At 40.6% G+C, this 19,919-nt stretch overlaps 1 protein-coding gene across 11 annotated transcripts in view; it reads left to right on the top strand.

The window, feature by feature from the left end:
• Positions 1 to 19,919, top strand: part of Kdm3 (Lysine demethylase 3) — a 283,441-nt gene that overhangs the window by 122,055 nt on the left and 141,467 nt on the right. For 8 of the 11 annotated variants that reach the window (XM_083034666.1, XM_083034657.1, XM_083034650.1 and 5 more), the window contains one exon: positions 8,412 to 8,471. The exons of the other annotated variants lie outside the window; for them this stretch is intronic. In XM_083034666.1, coding sequence (XP_082890792.1) covers positions 8,412 to 8,471 — 60 coding nt within the window. The remainder of the gene's footprint in view (positions 1 to 8,411; positions 8,472 to 19,919) is intronic. 11 annotated transcript variants of the gene reach the window in all.

The following is a 19,919-nucleotide window of genomic DNA, read 5'->3' as shown; positions in this document are numbered from 1 at the left end:
CTTGGTCCGTTTCTGGCTGCGCCAGACTCGCTCCAAGTTCTCAGACGCGCGGGTTCTCTTCCGCGAAAGTTTCGCGCCGCTCAAAAACTTTCCGCCTCGAAGCTTCTCGTTCGTCGCGACAACACGCTAATGTTGTCGCCGGCAGTACATATTTCGTTTCATTACGAGAGAAACATCGCGCCGAGTGTAGGCCAGAGAGGAGACCTTAATTACTCGGTCGCGTTGCGTCGGTCGTATTTAACGGGACGCGACGCGATACACCGCTACTAGGATATATCTCTCGGTAACAAGCGGTGCGACCGTCTGTTTGCGTTACGTGATACGGAATTACACGTTCGCATTTCTGGACGGTATCTCGCGACGGGAGAGCGAGAGAGAGAGGGAGGATAGCAAACGAGATCACAATTGTCTCTCGCGCTCTCCTGACGACGATGCAATGGATTTCCGTCAACTTTGCGGCAGTCCGCGACAATCTCGCTCTCGTTCGGCATTGGCGTAAACACACGCATACACCCGCGCGTCAAAGTGCTCCTCTGGAATTAATTAATTTCCGCGCACTCTCCGACTTGGTCTCGTCGCAAATAATTCCTGTGTGCACGCCCAACACAAAGAGGGTCCGCTCTCTCGTCTCGTCTCGTTGTCGAAATTAAATAAGAACACCGAGTCGAGTTTCCGTTTTGTTCCGGTCGGCCACAATAGCGATATTGTGGCTTGCGACACGACGACGGCTGCGTGTGTTTGTATCATTTGCTACGCATTGTCGTTGTCATTGTGATGTTTGCTATATTGACCGTGGATTTTGGCGAAATTCTCGCGTGGAATGATTAATCGCGACGTTAATTAGGAATGTACTGAATAGACGGACAGAGGCAACCTAAGTGGTGAACGAAATATCATCACCTAAATGTGACTATAAATATAGAAAAAAAGAAATACGACGCGAAAGGAATCTTAATTAAAGAGCTATTAATCATAATTAAAAATGTTGAAAAATTTATCGAGTTTACTCTCTCGTCGCGCGATCATTCCATATTCATTTATCTATGCGCGCCATTTCGCTTAATTAATATACATACTATGCTCGAATTGCTCAAAAGGGACCAACATACCGGGGCATAATAAACGTTCCGTTCCTCTGTGTACGTTTGTGCCCACGTCTATGAATTATTACTCGCGTCTCAGCCACTCGATCTCCTTCTCTCTCTCTCTCTCTCTCTCTTGGTATGTCGGGACAATTATATCCGGCCGATAATCGATGCCGCGCTCGCGATACAAGCCATCAATCAGCAATAATAAATCTCATCCGAACGAGATCGCGCTCTCTTCTCTCCTATTAAATTACCACGCGCTCGAGGACCGCAGCGCGGACTCCTCGAATTATTTACGGCGTTCGAAATATCAGCCTGTCCATCAGCCGTCACGCAGAAATCACATTTCCGGGCGTGCCGGCGCGTCATTCCGACGTCGTTTCGCGTGCTAATTTATTTGTCCGCATTTTCGCGGAAGCGATGGCAGTAGCTTGGCCAACAATAGACACGACAATGCAGTGGGTGGTAAAGGGAAAGGAGAGAGACTCGGGGGGGCTAACTTGCATCACTTAAGGTCCCATTTACGTGATTCTTTCAGAGAAATTGCAATTTTGCGTTCTGCGAACGATAAAGGAAACGAATCACGTCTCCTTGTCACTTTACGGAGAAATATGCAGAAAGAGAGAGAGTTTTCTGAATAAAATTTAATTTTTTTCGACATTAAAAAATAAATATAAATGTACAATCTAACTAGAAGAGCGGCACGCGTTAACGTTTAAATTAACGTTTAAAAGCGAAACTATGCAATTTAAGAATATTTTGTTACGAAAGAATGCATGTCACGGCGCGACGTTCGATAGTAATAAAAATAAAGTATAAAAAGGTGCCCTCCTTTGCCTCTCTTTCTGACAAATATGTTAAAGGCGCCGCACCCGCGTTTACGACGGTTCCTCTTTAAGGTCGCCGCGGGGTTGGAGAACGGTCGATACCGTCGTCTCGAAACAACCCCAGCCTCTCCCATCCCTCTCCGCCGTTTTCCACCCCTCTCCCGCGCCCCTGTGTCACAGCATTGTAACTGGCGCACACGAGAGAGAGAGAGAGAGAGAGAGAGAGAGAGAGTGAGCCAGCCTGGATACCGAGGGGTAGAGCGAAGAAGGGTAAGCGTGCTTGCGGGGTCTCGAAGCGGAAGGGGATGGTGGAGGACGCGCTCATTCAGGATGGATGGGTGCTCTGTGTTTATCAAAGGGGTTGCCGGCGACCTCGCAAATACCCCGACGTGGCGGGCCCCGCGTCTCCCACATCTCTCCGTCGCGTAAATACTTTACGCGAAATTTGCTTTTCCGCTTCCTCAAAGTTGTTTCCTTGTTATTCTATATGATCATCGGTCTCCATACAATTATAAACATTAACATTCTTTGTAATTATAGCGATTAGATTAACTGTACGAGTTGATTGATTGAAAATAAAATATACCCTTTCTCTCTTTATTGAATACGTGAACGTTTAAGATTTGATTTTTCTTTTTATGTTATTCTTTATATGCATAATGTTGGTGTGTTTTTCTTATAATTATTAATTCCGTAAAAACTATTTACCATAAATATTGCATCAGTTTTCTTTTTACGAGAGTTAATTTATCGGAATTAGAATTATCGGAAGAACTAAGTACATTATTAATAACTCTTCTCCAACAGTATTTTAATTTAACAGTCGAATAATCGTCGACGTTTATCGGGGGAAAAATTGTTTTAGAAACAGATTGAATTACGTCGCGTAATTTTCTCATGCGGAACTTTGAGGTCAGCCCGAAAATTGGATAGCGCATCGCAGAGAGTTAACGCGAACAAACTACGTCGAGTTAAACTGAGCCCGGGCGCTTGAGATACTCTCATCTCTCAGTTACAAGGAAGTATACAAGAGGGGTACGAGTTTAGCAGTCAGCAAACTGTTTTGCAAATGAAAAACTGCAACTATCCGATCCCTCGCCGTTCACCCTACGCGATGGTTAATTTCGCTCGTCAGTTCGGGGGAAACTTTCCCGAACACCCTTAGTTGGTCCCTTCTCACTCGCCCGTTCTCATTTACCTTTACCGTGACGTGTGTATCCCAGGAAGATGCATTCTCGTGTTCGAGTGGGGTGTTTCTCGAGCATACGAGAAACTCTCTCTCTCTCTTTGTCCGCCTGGAATTCGCGGTTCACTTCGTTCGACGGTTTCCGTGAACGAAATTACAGCCAAATTATCGAAGCCGCGCCGGTTCACCGTTCGCGGTCGACCGCCAATCTCGACCCTTCGCTCCTCGATCGAGTACTACGAAATTCTGCGGCGAATCGACTTATTTGCTGGTAAATCGGATTTAGATTCGCCCCTCTTCTGTTACGCGCGAATCGAGTAATCGAGTTCCCGACAATCGCGGCGGCGGCGGCCAATTCGCGAAAAACAATCTTGCCGCTTCGATTCTCGCTCGTTTTGCCGACTCTATCCGGATAGTAGGGATCGATCTCCCTTCTCTGACGAACCTGCAAACTCGAATAAAATTGTCTCGCATCCCTCTCTCGGGCCGAACGCCGTTTCCGTCGTAAGTTTATTACTTGATGTGCAATCATGTCGAATATATCGATTCGTCGAAGTGGAGCTTAGTATGTCTCGTTCGTTAGTAGGCCCCGTAGTAAAGTGTGTTCAAACAAAGTCAAATTAGAGAAAATTTAGATTTTATTTGCTCTGTCTAAATTTAAATATTTTAAAAAAGTATAAAATTTTAAAGATGTTACACGAGTTTCTTTTTCTTTAGATTTATCTATTGGAAAACTTTTTATTTTTGAGCAATAAATTTTCTTGGATTTCATTTCATGTGTGTATGTGTTAATGCAATATTACTTTCAAATAATTATTTTTACAAGTATTTTTTTTCTACACCAAAATCGCACGCGTAAAAATTATGCGGTAGAAAAAAATTAAGAAATATGAGATCCTCGAGGTACGCTTTTTTCAGTGATAGCTTCTTACAGGACAGAGAGGAAAACACTTATGCTGTGCGGATACAGATTTTTACAGTTTTTTGTTTCAACCCATTTTTTTACGAAGGTCGCTATACGCAAAATTCAAGAAGGACGGCGACGGAGAGATCGTAAAAGACGAAATATTGCCTGGGCGATGCGGGGGCAATAAAATCGAAACCAGATCCACGTCGAGTAACGTGAAACAACCAGTCGACCAGTCGGAGAAACCGACTTGTCGCTAATACGCAACGTGCGTCGTGCGTGTCTCTCGGTGCTTTTCTCTTCGTGCTGATCTCGAGCGCTTAGCGTGGCTTATGTTATTCTCGTACCCTTCATCCGTTACACACTGTTTGCTGTTCGAGATGAATTATCTTGTACCATGTCTCGTTGGACGTCAGTCCGTGCGAGATGAAATATCCGTGGGGTTCTTCATTTATCTTTATTAGATCAGTCTTCGGAGTGAAATAAAAAAGGACAAAATGTGTGTGTCGTTCGATTTTAACGAACGAATGATAGCTGTCAATGTGCATATAAATAAACGGTTATCAAAGATAAAATTACTTCTGCTAGAAATAGTTGATGAATAAAGAAAGACATCGCAATTATTTTAAGAACATAAATATCTTGATATTTTTAGAATTAATATTCACATAGCACTTTCGGTATTTTTAATTATTTAAATAATGTATATTTTATCGATAGATTTTATATTATAGCATCGAATGTGCTTACAGGATATAAATTACAGAAAATAAGTTCTCAAAATTGTATATTGACAAAAAGTAACTAATCCTTTTTTCGCATTTTTTTCTTATTTCTATTGTGAATTTTTCATATATCTTTCATCGCAAAATCTTTGCCATATCTTCTCATGCGCCACTCGAGAGAAATTAACGAACCATATCTTCCCACGAAGAAGAAATATTCGAAGAAACACGAATCAATGGAAAGTACTTTCGCGTACACACGACGACAAATCCTTAGTTGCTTTAACGGGACGTGCATAAGAAGCGGCGCGTCTTTTCCGAGACTCGATTTGTGGAACGTCAGGTAAAAGGCGAGCATTCGAATCGAATCGAATCGAGACAAACGCGCGGTATTATCGATAAAAAGATGAAAGTGTCCGGAGAGAAAATCTCGGCGAGCGCTCGCCGAGCACGCTTCGCAAACATTTGTCAATCGGCGCGCGGCTTAACCCGCTTCCTTTTTCCTCTCGCGCGTGAACGCGCGACATGTCGGTCAAGACATCGAAAGACGTGCATTTTGTTCTCCTCTTCTGCTTCTTTACCTAATTCTCTTCGCGAAACTGGAACACCCCGAAGACTCCCCCAAGGAATCATCCCCGTGTTTGAGAATGCATTCTCAGTGGCTGTGATCGTCATTACGTTCACGAGTTTTTGTTTCGTTTCGATACGTTTCCCGATAGTTATCGAAAAACCGCTTCCCAGACTGTGCCTGAAATTAGAGCGGATAAAAACGATTGATTTATGTGCTTTCCTCCGAATTTCGTACTCGGTTAATGTGGAAATGTCTTCTTTTTTTACAACGTCGTTTTTACTTTAGTGCACATCGTGATTTGTCGCGATCTCTATTTGTGCGACTTTTTTTTCATCTCTTATCATTCTGAATATCGAAGTAAGATGTATGATGGAGGATTATTTATTTCCAGTACGATTGGACGAGAAAGTATTGAGAGAGAGTAAGAAGAGGGAGAAGAAATATTTCTATTAGTTTCGATGGAGTCTCTTTAATACTGATTATTGATTCTTGTTTCGAATGAGTTTTATCGTATATGTTTCTTTCGCAAGACAGTTTTTCATTTAAGTGCTGTCACTCGACTCGTCTTTTAGCGTTAGCTCAATGTGACTCTTAAGTCACGTGTCAAAAAGTGAAATCAATATCGAGTTAATTAACTTAATTAAGTTCTTATCCATTCTCGCGATCTAAGTCAACTTTCGTGCGATGCATATAAACTTGCGCAATTTCGCTAATCAATTCCTCGACAATTACACAGCGCGTTGCTGATTTAATGACCTTGCCATGCTCTTTCGCCTGGCCGCAACCGGCGAAAGCTGAAGGAACGTGCACCAGCTTTGAGATAATCCGCTCGATCAAGCCTGCGCGCTCGGCGAGTAAGTCTCGACGATCGAGCCACAAAGATCGATCGATCCTTCGTTGAGCGTCGGCGCGCTGAATGAGAGACACGTCAGGGAAGGGGAGCGTGAGAGAGCACGATATTGCCAGCTGCAACAAACGGCAAAGTGCAGCAACCGGTTCGATAATGACGTGTTGAACGGGTAAACGAGGCAGGTAGGCCTCGGAAGAGAGAGGGAGAGAACGGAGAGAGACGAGGAGGATCGCAAAGGGTGGTCATGGAACAGACTTCGCGCATATTGAGCATCGACGATCATTAAACTCGTCGATCTATCGCTGTTCTCGGCAAAAAAAAGAGAGAAACTGCACAAAGAGTTCTGTGCACGCGAGACGATCTTGCTGCCTTTGTTCGGTAGGATAGGATTTAATCAATCAATTTTTTTTTATGATTTTCTGGCTATTTTCTTTTGATTGTAACAAACATAATTTATTGCAATTTTTTTATTAATTGGAGAACTTGGAGTTTCGTTATATTAAAAAATTGGTTTAGATGAAAATTAAAATAATAGATGTGCGAAGAGAGAAAGAGAGAGGAAGAGCAGAGAAGATCCTTATACACACATAGATAATACTTCCAGAAATGTCTATACATATTCGCATACATATTTTATTTTTTTAAATATTGTTAAAAATTTATTCAAGTTTTTGCATCGAAGAAATGACAAATAATGTATCTTTAATTCTTGAATCATTCTATTTTTTTTTTTTTTTTAATTTCTATCGTTAGATAAAAATCTTATCAGTAAAATCTTAACAGTAATGCACTTGGCAAAGCTGCAAAGCAACAAGATCATTACATGGAAAATCTCACTGATGAGAAGCGAAAACATAGTCAAGGCCGGTAGTGTTTTTTATTGAACTGTGAATGATATCCGCAAATATTTGTACAATACATCTCGGAGTCGGATCAGTCGTGACTCTGACGTAATTCGCGATTGTTGTGTAACGAGCGAGAATACTCTTCGCAAAGTATTCCCGACGGTGACTACGATAAATTAATGACTCGTCGCAACGTCGAGGTCAATAAACAGCTATGGCAAGAACTTGCGTTTGTATTAATACCGCGACTTCGTCATCAATTCGCGATGTAAATCATAAAGAAAAAAAAAACAGCAAAATAAATTACATGAACTAGACCTAAGATTATAAATATGCTCTTGTAAGCGTATGCAAATATTTGATGATGGCATTTTTAACGCGACAACGATGTAAAAATAGAATTATCCTTACGATAAGCAAGTGTGTTTTATAAATGAAACGATAGTTATTTCATAACTTTTCCTCGTTGAACTAAAAAAGCGGAATAATTTTATTACTCGATAATAAAAAAGAATAAAGTAAAACTGTGGAGATTTGCGTGAAAATTGCACTAGATTTCAACGACTTCGTCGATGAAGTGGATGATGGGAGTTTCAAAATAGTATGTACATCCGTTTGTACACAGAAAGGGCTGACAGGTGCGTAAACATCTGAAGCGCGCCGTATCTTCGACTTTTATAAATTAATCCGCGCGTACTTGAGCGACGATGCCGACGAGAAAAATTAAGAGGAAGACGAAACTGCTCCGAGACACGTTAAATGTGCGTGGTTCTCAAGGCCTCGAGAGGCGAAGAAAAAATCGGGACACCGGTTACACTCATAAATGGCTGACTGGCCGCTGCTTTTAAAAAGCGCGCACCTGGCGACACGTTTTCGCATCCGTTCGTGGACATGGCACCTTGAACAACCGCGACCTTCTTTTTGCTCTTGGAAAATTGCAAGAATATTGGAGCTTCGAAATAGAAAGACATACATGTACAATTTCGCGCGCTCTTTTTGGTCCACTTTTAAATACACATGTATATTTTTATTACATAGTTTTTTAAAGGCTTGTTACTCTTAAATATCTTTTTAATTAATCTCTTCTTGTTAAGCTTTAATTTCTAAAAAGATTCATATTTTCCAAATGAAAGAATCGACTCGATCGCTGTCACGATCGTCGCGTTACGTCATTGATTACAGCTGACCGCGTAGAGTTCAAATGCGGGGGACGAGGTGCATTATTAATCGGATGCCTAAGCGGCGCGTTTACGTATAATTTTGCAGGCGTCCCGTTAGCGTTACCGACGCCTTTGTTTCCAACTAGACCCTAAGTCATTATGACCGGGTGCGCGCGTTTGTCGGACTATTCAGTGCGACGTTTGTCGCGCCCACCAACATGCCAGGCTATTAACGATGGTCTTTTGTTTCAGGTAAATATGCAGCAGCATGCTTATTGCCCTCCGTTCCTCACTCGGTGGTGCCCCGTCACGGTAAGTCCGCATGTTCACGAGAGCATTATGCTCGGTTAAATTCAATCTCTTTTTCTTCAAGCAACGATGCTACAACACTCGCGAATGTACGACATGATTAGTTTAATTATTTGATCATAAATCTGCCAAAGTTAAGGAGGCGATATTATTTTTCTTTTCCTTGTCAAATATCCGTAGATATTTGTCGTTTCGCGAGTTGATTAGCACAATTTCTTGAACAGTCCTCACGTTACTTCCCAATTTTATCTCCAACTTGATTTACGAAGCGCTATCAAGTAGAGTTCATACGGCGCCGTTGAGAGAAGAAGCGATGTTTCTCAATTTATATGCAGTGAGAGAATTCTTTCTTCGTCGTAAACATAGAAACTATGACACAATCAGTCCAGCTATGTCGAGGAGCGACGATAACCCTCGTGTATATCGACGATGATAGACGCAATAAATGACGCTTATTTATAAAACAAGAGGAACGAGCGTCAAGCTCAAGCGCTAAACGCGTCAAGACTTTAAACCGAGATGTTGTGAGAGATAAGAGATATATCGCTAAAAAATTTCACTCGCGCAAAATCTCGCGGTACCCACGTTTCTTTTCTCTCGCGTGGCGATAAATTAATTTTCTATGGAAATAATTATGCTCTCCGACGCTCGCCACGGCTATCTGCTTCATTCATCGCGCGATTAGGTAGTAAATGCACGTTCCTCCGACGAACTCATACTTACATATGCGTAAGTCGTTTCTCTTATCTAGCGGTACGGTTTTTCTCGTATTGGTTTTGCGGCAGATACCACAGAGACCACATTTTTCCCCCCAAACGCGTTTATTTCGCTTTCGTTGCGTCTATTTTTTTTTTTAACATCGCCGGTACTTGTTCCGTTATTTTTCTTGCGTTGTTACATTGCATTTTATTACCAGTAATTTTTCTCCGACACGCGAACGCAGTTATAGCGGAACTATGGTAAATATCAGCTCTTTTTGTGCCGACGATGTTATTTATTTATTTATTATTGATAAACGCGAAGTCGATTTTTCCTTCTCGAAAATGTCAAAACTTTCATAGCCTTCGAGTGATAAACTTAATTAAAAACAAGTTTTTTTCTACAAAGTTTTTTTTTGCTTAAGAAAAAAAAACACTTTCGATATATTAATTATTTTTACAGATTAAAATAAATTTAATTGTTTTTAACTGTGGAATTTACGTTGACGGTAGATAAATTATCGGGATATTTAAGTGTAGTATAATTCAAGCGTTTTCTTATTGGTTTCGCGATTTGTTGACGAGAAATTATAAAGGAAGAACAGGTTAAACATGCAAATATCGCGGTTTCGTCTATAAATAACGAGCTTTGGAAAACGCTAAACACGCGTCTGTTGTAAGCGCGCGGCTGCATTATTTATGGAGTCACATTTGTTTCTGTTTAACTATCCACGACTTCGCTGAACTTCTGAATATTCCATATTGTGGATTTATCGCCGGCGGTGGAAATATTTCGAGGATGCGACAAAAATCTCGCGTCGTACATATATATAATAATCGTATTTTCCGGGTTCAAAAGTAAGATGATTAAAGTAACTGTCCATTGTTTTATTGTAAAACAAAGAGATATATTATTTTATTATCTTATTTTATCATAAATAATCTTACTTTTCTGAATTTTAACATATCGCGTATACAATATATTTTTTGTGGAACTGTGTATTGTCAAGTAGAAAAAATATTCTAAAATTTTTTTAGCAAACAGTCATAATTTCTTTCAAAACGTTTGGATTGTATCGACATCGTATGGTCGAATCAATTGATTCATTAATGCAACTGCAAGTACAATATTGTGTTCTCTGTTTTTCTTAAACTTTCATCGCTTCGACAAACTCGCTGTGTACGATGAACCTGTGTATCGTCGCGATAACCTCACCATTCTTCTTTCTGCATCAGCGCACACTCGGGGTTATCGTCGATCGGCGAACGACGAGAATGAAGTTCGTTGTTTCCGGGTAACACATGATCTCGTTGCCGCATAACATTCCGTTAAACGCATCGCATACGCGCAAATAAATACTTATTACTGCAATTTTGCTGACAAAGTCATGTTGACAATGTTATCGAGTCGCGAGAAAAATGTATATGTGTGTAAGCATAAATTTTCCATTTCTGAAATAGAAGTATCACAATCGTAGAATTTTATGTCACAAAATTAATGTCTTTAATCATAATGAAAAAATTGTTTATTTTATAATAACATTATATATGTAACGTTATATATTAAAATACCGTTCATCTAATGAACCGAAAACACATCAGTAAATTTGATGTAATAACAAAATTAAATTAACTAAAATATTAATTAAATTTAAAAAATCTCAAGATTTTTGTATTTGATTACTTTACTCCCAAGTGTAAAATATTAAATTAATTTCTCAAAACATAACTATTAATTTATGCACATACACATTTATGTCTGATAAATCATAGATCTTTTTTCGGATAAACAAGATGGGTAGTCTCGCTTATAATTCGGTCAGTTCTGGCGGGTAATCGCGATCATGTTATATCGCCGCAGTTGCAACACACACGTGGCTCGTAATCACGGTGCTATCATATTATCGTTATCCAGACGGCAACGCGGCCGCGTTATCACGAGTACGTTGACTCTCACTAACGCGCACGTAGGAGCCATCCGTTATCTCCGAGCAGTTGACTTCTCACTTGGAGAACGTTATCGTCCGCCACAAAGATGATTGTAAAGGTCGACTAACGTCACGTCGTCATTGCATGTGTTGGTTGAAACTCCGACTCTTCGCAACGGCTGCGATATTCTCGTAAATCCTTTGCTCTCCGTAAGTAGGAAATCAGGGTAGGCGTGTTGGAAGGCCACTCAAGGTCATTGTCTCTATTTTTAGAAAGTATAACGCGTGTGATGTAATGTTTTTAGAATAATCGCTACGATAATAATCCGCGCGGTCGCTTGGACTCTTTTGGAAGAACCGGTTTCTTTTGAAGGCGTGGACATTTTATTACTTTCTAGACCTATTTATCGATCCATCGTAACAATACGAAGGCAAGGTATCGATTTTATGGCTCTATATATTAAACAACTATGTATTATGTGAAGGTAACATTTGACATTTAAAAAAAAAGAAGTAAAAATTTATTTTACATAGGACATCGTGTTCTCCACTGACAATCGATCGATCGAGAGAGAGAGAGAGAGAGAGAGAGAGAGAGATATCGTCCGTCTTATTTTATCTCACGTATCTTGGATTCCCTAAAACTTGTTTTAGAGGAAAGCTGTCAAACCAGATTTCGCACTGGTGAAGCCAGTTCCGGGCAGATTTGTATGTCCTTTTTTTTTTCTTTCTCATCGTGAACACGACACATTTATAAAACGTATTCGTCGGTTCATTTGGCTCGTTGTGTTCTTTATTGGCGGGAATTCTTTACGTTCTTATATGCTACTTACGACCAGAAGATGAAGAGTAGGACCAATGTGCAAAAGAACCTGTTTTATAACAGGTACAGGTTAAGCTTTCCGCGCTGGTAACGCATAAAAGCGTCATGTCGTTCCTATAAGCCGAAGCAGCCTAGATGTAATTGGCATTCTTTCTTTCTTTCTTTCTTTCTCTTTCTTTCCGTCTTTCCCTTTCGTGGCAAATAATTCCCAGACTTCCCTGTCACGTCGGCATTCCATGCACAATCGATATCTCAAAGCGCAATACGTTACATTGCGCACATGTTTCCGACAGGTCTTTTATACAATAGTTGCACGCAACGGCGTGATAGCTTTATATCTCACGGATGTGCTCTTTGAAGTATCCCTTTTTTTCGATTAATTTAAAGTGGATCTTACTTTAACGAGATGTGGAATTCAACGCGAAGTTTGTTAAAACAAAAAGATTTTTACAGATCTTTAAGTGTCACTCATGTCATATTATATAAACTGCATTAATAAAATGCAGATATCAATTAAAGTTTTAGAAATGGCAAAAATTAATGTGACACTGTCAAAAGTTTTGACACGTGGAAATATATCTCTCATTTTGTAATAAAAATACTTACTCGATAAAAAAATATATTCACCCGACAATAATCTATTATTGTATGTTTGGTATTTATGGTCGTCCTGCGCGGTCACGTGGAAGTAGGTCACGTTAAAAGGTACGCGTTAAAACCGATCGAGTGCGCGGTCGACAGCGTATAATCTACTTTGCTAAGGCTATTTAAACGCCCTCGCGAGACTACCGTTTCCAGCATCGCGAGCTTTTCCCGCGGCGAAAGCACCGTGATGCCGACGACACCACGGAAGGATTCCGGCCGGCCACAATGCGGACGGAAACAGGTTTTGGAAACGAGTCTCTACTCTTGTAACGCCGCGTGGCAGCTCGCCAGGTCCGTAATACGTCTGCACTTAATGTCGACTCGTCTTCCTTCTCCTCTCCTTCCTTTCGCCTCCAGCTTCTTCTCCTCCGATCCCGAGATGTGTACGCGGCAGTTAATCCTCATCCGCGCGGCACTTCTCAACAAGCGACTCATAAACAGCCCGTTTTTATCGCCCACCTATATATGCAGCTAGACGAGAGCCGTCGACCTTGGCGATGATGCTCAGCTCATGCTTCGATCATTCGAAGCCGCGGTCGTTTGAAGGAGTTATGGCTCTTCGATCTCGCCAATTTCAACAGTCTTATTCATTTGTGTTTAAAAAACAGATCTATTAAGAGATTAAGTATGCAAATTTAAAATAGCATAATGAGCGCTTCGAATGCAGAAGCATTTATTTTCAAGTTTCAAAAACGATGGTATAAGCAAATCTTTCTTAGAAAAATAGTTACTTTTGACACTTTAAATAAATGAAGATTGTGTGGAAGTCTTTTTCAAAATGACGGTTTACGCTCCAATTTTGACTGTAATTTTGAAAAAAAAATCACGACGAAATGAGATACGACTACAAAGGGGTACTCCTTCGAACTGACTCGTCGAAAGTTTGCATCTCAGAGTTGGGAATAGTTTTTCCGTCGGCGAGAGATGAACGAGGACGGCCTCGTCGTCCGACAATTTTATCGATTTAAAAGGTGAAAACCCGAAATTCTCGGGACGGAGGACGGCAGTTTTACGGTAATTCGAAGCGTTAAGTAACTCCAACGGTGACGATTCTCCGCACGTCGACGGAAGCGACCGTGTCGACTCGATTTAGACGGCCTGGAAACCGGGCAGCTCCCTATTTCTGTTGACATACTTTGTAGTGGTCAGGGATCAAGTGCAAAAAACGTTGACGAACTTTGGACGATGCGCTTCGTAAAGTTCTTTTCGTTTGTCACGTACGAGTCGGTTGTTTTCTCTATATACGTAATCTCGATTATATCGCACGTGCGATAAACATCTACGCGTGACGATGGTAATTCGTGCATATTAATCATTTTCCTGATACGAATTCATCCGCGGGCAATAAGAATCTGACCTCGACATGCATGTGTCTTGCCATGGATTAGAATGGCTTCGAGATATCTTTGCGGCCTCGAAAAAACTAGTTGCGCGCATATAAAGTGGTATATATTCACTTCTCTTTCTAGATTTTAAATACCATAGATATAATATACAAATAAATTATTAAATTGATATATTATTAAGTATAATGATAGAAGATATAATATTAATACATTTATAAAATTATTTAATATTTAAAATTAAACAGAGAAAGAGAGAGAAAAAAAGATGGATAAAAGTAACTCCTTAAAAACCAAGTTGACTTTCTCTTAAAGCAAACTCTATTTGAAATCGAGCAAAGGATAAGATCTTATCATCTTCTTTGTCATCTATTGACCTTTCGACGTGTCTCTCTACCAAGGGCAAATTATTTGGACGCGTCTGTATTACCGCGAACACCGCGTATATATCGCGCTGGCTTAACGATCTAACTCGTAGTTACCGATAACGACCGACCGGCCAACCGCCCTTACGCAACGTGCTTAGAGTACCGGCAATTAGGGTAATTGCATTCCGCGCGCGCGCGTACGTAGGCGAGGACGGAAAAGAGACAGACCGAGACGAAAGGAGAGACGCGGAGTGATTTGCAAGTCAAACCTGCCTACCCACCTATCTGCCTGTCTCGCCTTCACTCGCTCGTGAGGAAAAAAAAAGCCTGGAGAGGAAAACTCGACGCGTGTTTTCTAACGAGCCAAGGACCTTCGCGATGGAAGAGGAAAAGAAGACTGCAAATTATTCCCACCCGATCTTATTAAGGAGTAAGACCGACTAATCTCTCGCTCTCTCGAATATCGGATATCTGGAAATTTTCAGTCTCTTCGTCATCGATGGTTATCGCGTTTGTGTTCCAAATTGACGTTGACTTGTGAGAAACGAATGGAGACAAAACGGATTGAATAAATAGATATAGGATGACGGAAGTAAGCGATCGAACCGGTAATAATCGCGGCGAAAAACTGAAATTTCTCGAGGCAGGTGATTCTCTTGACAGACTCTGTCTTTGATCCGTTAAGTCGTATTTATAAACGACTCTCCGCTCTTCGTTAATAGCACTCTGGGTTGCATTCCCCGGCGCGTCTCCCTTCTTCGACCCGCACCCTAGAGCTTTTGTGCCCTATGCGATTTTATCCGCTGTTCCTTGTCCCTTTCTCGCAATACGTAGCCTCTTCCTCTTTCGTTCCTTCGTTTATTCATTCGTCTCGCGATCTTTTTTCTTGGTATTTTTCTGTGTTGCCATGGCGGCTCTCGTCAAAGAGCATTCAAAGAGGAACGGAGGGAGGGTGAAAAGGAGCCGGAGTCAGAACCGGTTTTTAAATAGGCGCCGTAATTATTTCTTCCTTGACTCGACAGAGAAAGAGAGAGAGAAAGAGAAAAAGAAGGAGAGACGGAAAAGGACCTGGAAGCAATGTGGCTAATGAAACTGACTTTTAGACGATATGTTCGGATATGGGCTTTGAAACAAAACGATACGATATTTCGTTCGCGCTGTTACATTCTTAAAAATAAAAATCTGCAAATGGCGAATTAAGAATTCAATTATAGACCCACATAGATCATATAAAAAATCTGGCTTGTGTATACTGTGAACAAAGTCATATTTCTTTTTTCTTAATAAATGAAAGTAATTATAAGATTATTTAATATATATATATATATAATTTAATATAAATAAGTTTTTAATGCGATATACACTTTATCGTAATTTCTTTTGATGTCACATAAAGTGCAGTATTTAAAATATTATCAAGTGTTTAAGGTAAACGTTATTTTAATGGCGAGAAAACAATAATTTATAAAGTTATTTAATATTGTAAAAAAGATTTTACCAAAAATTACGAAAGTGTAAAAAGTATTATTCAATATATTAATATCTATTTTTTCTCTATTTATTTACATTAATTTTTCTAATATTTTTAGGCACAACTTTTATTTTTTCAAAATTATAATCAAATATATTCAATATTAATTAATACTGTTGTATGAGTAGGTTGCCTTTGCGATGGTTTTCACTTACAATTAGCAATGATTGAATGCAAATGCATATGTGAATAGAAGATTCGCGTTTATTATGCTCGTACAGAGATAAATGTAGATTCGTGATACAAGCCATTGACATGCATCGATGGCCATGCGTAAATTTCGAAGCGATTTTATGTTGTTTACACAGTTGGCAGAAATCAAGAAGATAATTTGTTATCTCTGGCAAATATAATCACTAGACACACGTTGGAAAATATCAATCAGATTATGCATTTCTAGAAAAGCTGATTCGAGAAGAGAAACTGACTTTAAAAAAATTTTTTAAAACTTGATTAACACAATAATTTATATAATATTGAAAATTAAAAATTTATATTATGAGATCTAAACGATTTAAGGAAGAATCGATTTCTAATCAATTAATAATTAAGTTGTTTATTCATTTAAGGATACTATAGTATATGATTAACTGTATGGCGTCACGTTATTACATTGAATGAATATATCATATAATCGTTGAGTATATAAAATATTATAGATATTTTCAGATGTTGTCGTCATATACGCGTATGAAGATATATATAAATTATAAAGAAAGCATTAATATTCTCACCGCTATACATATACAAGATTTTTATTAATTGAGTTTGAGATTGTTTTTATCATAGGAAATCATCGTTTTATTAAAATATATTGCGATAATCTTCGAGAAGGCGAGCCATCTTTTCCAGAGAAAGAAAGCTCTTATCTCCTTTTCATTATTTTGATGTATGTCCCATTGGACAATTCGCAGAGCGAACGGTGGAGTGACATCTCCTAGTTGTATGGCATACACGTGCGGGAAACATGATCGCGTCCGGCGTGTCTCGAATATCTTCCTTGTAAGGGTAAGGGATGTAGGAGATTGTAATATGAGGGCAATAATCTCGAGGTTTGCGTAAGCACAGACGTGGAGCACAACGGAATATATGTCTACAGAAACATGCGTACGCATAGAAACGCATTGCACCCATTTTATATATACATGTATTAAGTTCATCCCTAATGCGATATTTATTCGACTACCCGTTAGAATGCATTTCATTAAGAAATAAACGCCGGTATTTTAGTTTCAGTCAGAAAATATGAGCGAACGTTCGATGAGAGAATAGCAGGCTAATTACGCTCTCTCGAATGAATTTATCGGCATAATCTCGCGCGTCAAAATCGTTTCGACATTTATCCGCAGATCGGGAAATTTAATTTAAATGAATTTAAGACGAATTGATGTACCTACGCTCTGCCTCGGAGGGCGAACTTAAAATTCCGATCGCTCTCGATATAGAAATCGCTGAATCATTTTAATGTATTCCGGGCGCATTTCGCGTGTGGTGATAAGAATAACTTGATCACGATGTTCTCCCACGATCGATGCGATCCGCGAGCACATCGTCAACCGTGTTTTCTGCAAAAATAGATAATTAATCATAGATCGACCTCGTTTCCATTGCGATTTGATCCTGTGTCTCGTCTCATTTTCGACGTCTCTCCTCGACGTTGATCGTTGATGCGGATGTTTATGTCACTGTGGATTAACTCGCGATGTCGACCGTTCGATGAATTTCCATTCGTGTATTCGAACACTAAGCTTTAAACACGCGTCCAAATTTCCGAAATTTCGATAAAATTTCGCGACACGCAAATCTCCAGCCGGCTCTCCTCCGGATTTAACGGTCGTAAAGATGGCAATCGGACTTAATTTAGTGTTTCTAAATGCACTTGGCAGATGTAATGGCTGTTTATTTTCTTCCCGATTTAACTGTCTTGAATCTTGGGCTGCTGGTACAGCTCTTAATAGTGAGAGTGCAGTGACTCATGCCGAGAAAGTGTGTACACAGAATGAGTTAGGATCTTTTATACTAATATTGATGCTGCTTAAACCCCAGCATTATCAGAGTAGATTTTTAATTATTAAGCAATTATAAAAGATGATGAAATTTGAAGATAAATAAGCAATTCGATAAATCGCGATAAGAAAATAATTTTTCAATTGAGACAGAAATAGGGCACTCCGCGTTTATCCATGCGCAGCAATATTTCATCGAATATATATTTTGATTTAGAGGTAGACCTCTAAACTTTTCTCCAACAATAAGAAGAACGCGAGGCTACAAACCGAAATATTTTAGGGAAAGGTATTGCCCGCGGCATGCGCCTCCGTCTTTCAAACACAGAAGTCGTGACTTCGTTCTTCATTTACGACGAAGTCGATGGCTCACGTGCCGCACGCGCGGATACATATAACTACACACGTGTCACGGAAAAACATAATTACCACCACGGCAAATCGTCCAATCGATTGAACTCTATCCGTTCCGTGTCACGTACACGTATTCGTGCACGGGCATTATATTCAAGATCGATTCAAATCTCTCCGCATTACTCTTGCCTCCTCCTTCTCCTTCTCCGACTGTGATCCAGATCGCGCGCATGGATCTCATGGTAAAGTCACGCGATCGTAATGCGGTGCCATTAACCCAGAATTCCACGAGGACGTAGGAGGAAGAAGTCGTTCTCTTTCTGCTTCCTCGCATGAATTCCCTCTCTTTTCTTCTACCTCTCCGCGCGTCACGATGCGTTTCTCCGCGGATGGAATTTCAGGACGGAACGAGTGAGTTAACCTTGACGAGGTATGTCGACTTTGCTGACCAGGGACTAGGGTCTAGAATTACCACTCGACGAGGTCGATCCGAGCGGGATCGAAAGAGAGACGGACACGGTTCCTTGGAGACACTCGGAGATCGGATCAAGTATATATATCACGCTTCTTTCTCGCTCTCCTCTTCTCTCTATGAACGTACTACTTCATCGAAATTGAACGACCGATCTGAATCTTCCTCGTGTTTATCCTCTTCACGCGCGAGCGCTACGTTATCTTCTTCGAGAGACAATAAATTATGGCTGATATTCTTCACGTGCATTTTGAAGATTAACATTGATGTTTTTAACGATCTAGGCCAGTTAGATAAAAATTTACAATTTTTTTTATTTTTCTGGATTCTATAATTATGTTTCTTAATTACGATGTACTAATATCGATTTGAATATAAACTTTTAATAATTTTTTAGAAATAAAACTTATAAAAATTATAATGCTACTAAATAATGTTATAGAAGAACTTTGTAACAACTGAAAATGATTTCTGAAAACGAGATCGTGCGCGCTTGTAATTTCTCGTTTGAATAATCGTAAAAAGAGAACTCGGACCAACCCATTTCCCGAGATAGGCATGTGAAAGAGAAATTCCCTGTCGGCGATGAAAAATAACAGAGAAAAAAAGAGGGAGAGAGAAAGAAGCACCGAACCAGGCCATGTCGTTAAAACGTTGCCCGCGGATCGACGAACTACGGATCTGACCATCGCCGCAGGTACCGCCTGTTTGTGTCCTCTTCTCCCCCCCCCCCCCCCGTTTTCATCCCTAACCGGACGATGGACCGGACAATGGACCCGGATCACCTCTCAAGATCGACGAAGGAGAGTTCTCCGCCGCTGGGCTACCCCGGAATCACGATCGATCGAATCGCGGGCGGTCGGAATCCGACCGGTCGGAGAAACAAAAATTTTTTAAGGACCCTGGATCCCGAGAAACCCCGGGTCGAATCTCCAAAGCCAATTCGGCGAAAATGCGGCCGTCCGAATGCTCGCTCGCTCTCGCGGAACCGGTTTTACGCGCCGGCCGGTATTCGTGCGATGAAACACGAGGACGACGATCGGCCGGAGGGTTTACCTGGGTCGTGTACCTGACGCGAGGACGGGTAAGCAAAGAAAAGGAGGAGGGACAGGGATCCTGTATCCCCCGAGTCACGAAGTGTAGCCCGCCGCCGCGAAATCGCCTCTGCGGAACTTGATCATCCGAACGGAGGGCTGGACCCGGCGATTTACCGCTCGTTCTCGCTGTCCGATTGGCAGGTCGGAGGGTGCATGCCATCACCGGTTCATCGAAGAGTTCTCGCT

Source organism: Prenolepis imparis, unplaced genomic scaffold (assembly GCF_030444845.1).
Source record: "Prenolepis imparis isolate NDT839.2.m4 unplaced genomic scaffold, iyPreImpa1.0 SCAF_1, whole genome shotgun sequence".
NCBI lineage: Eukaryota > Metazoa > Arthropoda > Insecta > Hymenoptera > Formicidae > Prenolepis > Prenolepis imparis.
This window is presented reverse-complemented; position numbering and strand designations above follow the sequence as displayed.